This window comes from Grammomys surdaster, unplaced genomic scaffold, assembly GCF_004785775.1.
Source record: "Grammomys surdaster isolate TR1022 unplaced genomic scaffold, NIH_TR_1.0 126313, whole genome shotgun sequence".
In the NCBI taxonomy this organism is placed as follows: Eukaryota; Metazoa; Chordata; class Mammalia; order Rodentia; family Muridae; genus Grammomys; species Grammomys surdaster.
In genome coordinates this window covers 8,407,660-8,413,796 of record NW_021621113.1, presented here as the reverse complement: position 1 = coordinate 8,413,796, position 6,137 = coordinate 8,407,660, and the positions used below count along the sequence as shown (strand labels likewise).

General features: G+C 49.8%; 1 protein-coding gene across 2 annotated transcripts in view; it reads right to left on the bottom strand.

Annotated features, from left to right (window-relative positions):
• Stpg1 (sperm tail PG-rich repeat containing 1) overlaps positions 1–6,137 on the bottom strand; it is a 42,706-nt gene that overhangs the window by 17,552 nt on the left and 19,017 nt on the right. For both annotated transcript variants that reach the window (XM_028759857.1, XM_028759856.1), the window contains exon 5: positions 1,904–2,074. In XM_028759857.1, coding sequence (XP_028615690.1) covers positions 1,904–2,074 — 171 coding nt within the window. The remainder of the gene's footprint in view (positions 1–1,903; positions 2,075–6,137) is intronic.

Genomic DNA, 6,137 nt, shown 5'->3' with positions numbered 1-6,137 from the left:
CACACACACACACCACACACACACACCACACACACACCACACACACACACACCACACACACACACCACACACACACCACACACACACACCACACACACACACCACACACACACCACACACACACACACCACACACACACACCACACACACACCACACACACACACCACACACACACACCACACACACACCACACACACACACACCACACACACACACACACACACACACACCTTATCATCTCCTATTTTGAGTTGGAATCAGGAGATTCATTAAATACAATGTTCTGACAATCTGTTAGGAATGAATGCAAGGACTGTGTGATCCGAGGTCCAGCTGACTCCGCCCATGCAAACCCCTGCTGCCACCATCATGTAGTCACCGTTAGAGTCCAGCTATTCCAGGGGAACATTCTAGAACAGCATGTCCAGGACAGTAGCCACAATCAGCCTGGAAGCTCGACTGATCCAAACTTAAGGCAGGCTGTATAGAGCAGAGAGGCAGCAGACGCCAGTGAGATAAGGGTCCTCCTGAGGGAGCTCATTCATAATCTTACGTCATCGACATGAGACTGGTGTTAAGACAAGGACATTTGGATCTGCTGGGTTAAGCGGGCTGTAGCTTACAAGAGTTACGTCCGCCTGTTCCTCTCTAGCTCTGGATGCTGCTACTAGAAACTTCTAAATGACACAGCTGTCCCCCATCGAGTTACTACTGCCAAGTCCCAACCCAGCAGCCTCCCCTCCCCCCCACCGTCCTCTGTCACCCTGTCCTCCGCTCTGAGCACATTACAGTGGGCCAGCCTACTCACACAGAATGAGCAGAAGCCGTGTACATAAGGATGACTTTCAAAAGGGGCACTTGAGAATGAGGTTCCTGGGACCAGTCTTTTGAAACGCAGCCCTTCGCCATGTTCAACTTCTGTGTGAGCCACACCCTGACTTCAGAACTCTCACATAAATTTGTGGTCTGTCTGACTTTTCGCCACAGCCTCCCAAGGCAGGTGTTATAGTTGTGGCTCCACAGACCCCATGACTAACCGATGACAGCTCCCCCGCTTCCCTGAGGCTACTGCGCAGGTGTGTGCCAGGTGCTGTTCTCATTCCTTAACCTAGGTTCTCCCACTGAGTATCTTCAACAAGTCTGGAAGGCAAACACATATATCCCCATTCTACAGATCAACAAACTGAGTCCCAAAAAGACTAGGCAAGGCACAGAGAGTGGCAGAATGGAGACCTGAGCCAAAACTTCCTGCAGGCACCCTTTCCTACCCATCCTATTCTACCTAGAGCACTACTGTTCACACACACACACACAGAGAAAGAGAGAGAGAGAGAGAGAGAGAGAGAGAGAGAGAGAGAGAGAGAATATTCCAGACACTTTTCATCTCAACACTGAGCAGACAGAGATAGGAAGAGATCTCTGTTAATTCAAGGCTAGCCTTGACTACATAGCAAGTTCCAGGACAGTAAGAGTTACTTAGTGAGATCCTGTCTCAAAAACAAAGCCAACAACAACAAAAACATTGGCATCTTTCAGATAATTGAAAGAAGTTGGGTTTTTTTCTTATCCGATTCTAAAAAGTAAATGGCTAGTGTCGGCTGCTGAAGCAGTAAGCCTATACCTGCTATGACAGGAGATAATCACGTCCCTGACAGGCGAGTCTACACAGGGGTGAGTGGGAGAAGTGGGCTTCTTGCAGCTCCCTGTGGCTTTCCACAGTTACCCACCCTTCAGATTCTCGAAACCACAGTCGCCCCACCCCCACCCCAGCTTGCTCACAAATGCTCACTGGCTGACCTTCGGTGTTAAAATCCTGTTTCCTCATGCCTCACGCCCCTCCCTGCCCCTCGGCAACCCGCCCTCTCGACACAGGCACCAGACCAGAGCAGCCAATGACCTTACGTTGTAATAGTTTGGGCCAGGGGTTTCAGATTTGACCACTTTCATGAAGCACGGCAGCTGGAACATGCTGGAACAGGAATTGCTGAAGTCCTTCTTGGAAGCCAACTCTGACCGGATGGTATATGCATTTGCAGCAGGATTTTTAGAAATGACGGGGCCCAGCCGGGCACACTGAGGAAAAAAGAGGAGAATTAGCATTGCCAAGTGACCAGGGGCTGTGAAGGACAGGTCAAAAGCAAAAGCCCCGGCTCCCAGCCCACTGTTGTTTGACTGTTGGTTTGCTTGTTTATCCGATTATTTGTTGAGGCAGGGCCTCAGTCTGTAGCCCATGCTGGCCTAGAGCTTACTGTATATAGCTCAGGCTAGCCTCAGACTTGCAGCAGGCTAGCTTCAGATTTGCAGCCTTCCTCCTGCCTGGCTTTGGGAGTGTCAGAGTGCTGGTCACTAGCCACCATGCCCAGCTTACAAGCATGTTTTTCCTTAAGAGGTGAGACTGTAGCAAGTGCCAGTGGTAATCGGACCTCAAGCACTTGGGAAATGCAAGTTCAGACCCGTTCTGACTTCTGTAAACTAACTCAAAGTATTCGTCACTTGTTTGGGACCTGGAGAGAGTGATTTTCCCGGCATCGCATTTCCACGGTGTCCTGGGCCCCACCACTATGCCTGCCTCGTGAGCTGTGGGGCGACTCCTGTGACAGGAAAGGCAAGCCAGCTCTCCATGGTGTTTTTCAGGGAGCTGCTTCTGGGAGGGCCACGGAGGCTCAGAGAAGGCCGCTCGCTCATGCCTCCTCTCCCTACTGTGTTCTTGCCAGGTGCAGTGGCACACACATGTGGCTCAGGATTCAGAAGGCAGAGACAGGATGACGGCAAATTGTAGGCCAGCCTGAGCTACACAGTGAGACAGTGTCTCAAAAATAAATAAATAAATAAATAAATATCACCCAGAGCAACAGCAAATCACTGCATCAGTAAAACCCTAAAATACTTGTGTTTCAACAGAACCGATTCCAGCCCTTTCCGGAAAGCACAATAAAGTATTTTCAGTTCAAAACCAAACACAGTCAGTGTTTGCCAAACGAATGGAGGCAAAAGCCATAGAAACACGATGATAACATCTCGCTACCCTATGATAGCACGGCTGGAATTAGCGTCTGATAAAACAAGAAAGTTCCCATAATTTTATGATGAAAAGCTTGGGACGGCTGCCGTGGGGTTTCTCCACTCAGTGGAGGTCAATAACCCCACAGGCACAGGGAGCTGAGCCATTCCCTCACCTGCTTTGAGAGGGCTGGCGTGGATGGCTCTCTATGGGAGTAGGGGTTTCAGCAGAAGCAGGGCTGTGCTAATCTGGATTCTAATCCGGATTCAAACCTAAAGTCTAGCTGCAACACTCCTCGGTGTTCTCGGCAGCAAAGACTAAGCCACCAGCAGCAGCCTTTGGTTTTTGACCAATCATTTACCAAGAAACTCAGCTCTGCTAACAAAGTGGTGTGGGACCAACATGGTCAGCCAGGCAGTTTGCCTCCACCTGGTGACCAAGATCAGACATGACGTTCAAAAGAGAAATGGCCCTAGAGAAATATCGAGCGTTTCTTTCCCACCCTGTTATCTTTCTTGCCTTCAGAGACTTACTGCTTTTGTGTTTGGGGGTTGGGGTGGGGTGTTCTAGAAACTTCCCAGTGATGCCGAGTTCTCTGAGGCACCATAACAGGATTAGTGTTGGCAGTATCCACTCTGCACCCTGCATTTATCTGCCAGGCCTGTGGTCTCCAATTGGCCCCATGCTGGCACTCAAGAACTTCTCCTGAGACATACGAGTTCGGTCCATTGTGCAGCGGCAACCCAGAAAGGCCACCAAAGTCCCCACCCATCTGCCTCATTTAGCTTCCTGGTCAGAGTTGTAGAAGACTCTAGAATAAAAACTCAGAGTACCTTAATGAAGTGCTTTATATCATTTGAACTTTGAGGGATGACAAGTCTTCTCAAAAGGCTGGGTGTTGTCGCCTTGACAGTCATGAGGAAGTGTGTAGAATTTATAAGCCCATGGACATTTTGGGGCGGCCTCGCCCTAAACACATTCCTCCTGGGCTCTTATGATCTCTCTCTGGGGCAGGAGGCTTGAATTCCCTGAGGCTCGGATCCACAAGTCGGGAAGAGGCTCTCTGTCTCTCATCCAGGTTGGTCAGGGTGGGGCTACAGTCAGGTATTACAAACCCTTAGAACCCCCTTCCCAAAGAGAAAGGAACGCAAGTGTTTACAGGTATAAAGCTGGAGTTCGGGGGATGCCTCCGACATCCTAGCACTTTCAGGAGAGCACTTGGATTCTACTCCTGGCACCCACATCAAGCATCCAGTCTCTAGGGACCTGGTACCCTCTGCTGGCTTCTGCAGGTACCTGCAGCTCCTGTGTATTAGCCCCTACCCGGCACACATAATTAAAAATAAGCCTTGTATTTTTAGTTTTTTTCTTTTTTTTCTTTTTTTTTTTTTTTTTTTACGTTTTTCGAGACAAGGTCTCCTGGCTGTCCTGGAACTCACTCTGTAGACCAGGCTGGCCTCGAACTCAGAAATCTGCCTGCCTCTGCCTCTGCCTCCCAAGTGCTGGGATTAAAGGTGTGTGCAACCACTGCCCGATTTACAAGCATTGTATTTAAAACAAAAAATATAAAGCTGAATCTTAGGACCATCGAAGGGAGAAAAGGCCCTCATCTCCTTTCTTCTGGGTCATTTTTTTAAAGAGGTGAAAGGCCTGTTTGGATTCTGGAACATCAGACCTTTCTGTGCCTTCTCTCTTAGATGGATAGTTGAACCACTCAAAAGTCACGGCCAGTGGAACCTGGCAAAGGCCTGATCCACTGTGTCACTGATCCAGCCCCTTCATGGTGGTGTGGCAGTGCACGGTCTGGTAAAGGCTTCTCAGAGAGAAGCCAGGCGCTTTGAGCACTCTGAAGGGTGACTTGGGTACTGACAGAGCTAGCTCCTGCTTGTTTACACTGTTCCGCGATTTCAAAGTCTTTCTCATTGCAATTTGCTCAGAGCCTCCAGGTAGTCGCTGAGGCAACGGGTACATGAAGGCTGACATGCTTGAAATCACGTTCAGGCTCCACAGCTGAGTCAGAATTAGGTCTCCAGGCCTGTGGCCAACGCCGGGGCATCGTGACGCCGGGCATCGTGACGCCGGGCATCGTGACACAGCACCTTGATGGTTGCTTGGGGTCTTTCTCCAGACGCGGAGCTAAAGGCCTGGCTATCCTGTGGCTCTGCTGAGGGCTCTGAGACAGAGAGCCTTCACTTCAAAGTAAGTTTGCTCCTGAACATCCCTCACTGCCAACCCAACCCCCAGCAAGAGGTGGATGCGTTTGGTGGGCCCTAAATGGTCCCTTTGTGTGAGATTAATAAGAAAATTATCCCTGGTGTCAGGCATCGTGTACATCTATGTGAGAGACTGTCATAACCTCTACAGGGACAGGCAGGTACACACGGTCTACTGAGGTCACTCTCTGGCCCTGCTTCCTCCAACGCCTGCTCCACCTCAGGCTTGGCTCTTTCCCTCCTTTGCTTTCCTTAAGGCTGAGGCTGAGTGGTCAGAGCCTTGGGTGCCATCCTCGGCATACACACCAAAACAGAAGATAGCAGAATGAAGTCTTCACCCATGTCTACTCAGGGTCAGAGCTGTTTCATTTATAGGTTTGACCACAAGAATCTTCAACAAAGATAGAGTCCCAGGAAGATTCCTGTATTTCAGGCCCAGTGTAGTGTGTGTTCTCTTCTCCCAATCTCTCTCTCCTCTCTGTCTCTCTGTGTCTGTCTCTCTACCTCTCTCTCTCTACCTCTCTCTGTCTGTCTCTCTGTCTCTGTCTCTCTTTCTTGTGTACATGGACTGTGTTCTCTTTCTGTCTCTGTGTGTCTGTCCGTCTCTCACTCTGTATGTCTGCCTCGCTTGCTCTGTGTATCTGTATGTCTCTCTGTCTCTTCTGTGTGTCACTATGTCTGTCTAGTTTCTGTCTCTGTGTGTGCACATCTGTGTGTGTACATGTGTTTGCCTGTCTCTGTCTTTCTGTGTGTCTCTCTGTCTCTCCCTCTCTGTTTCTCTGTCTCTCTCTCTCTACTATGAGGCAGTGATATCCATGCCCTGAGTCCAGAGAAGAGTATGTGAAGGTCAGAGGTCAGCGCTCTCCTACCACATCAGCAATTCCAACTCTGGCCACCAGCTTTGGCAGGCTGCCTCTTATCC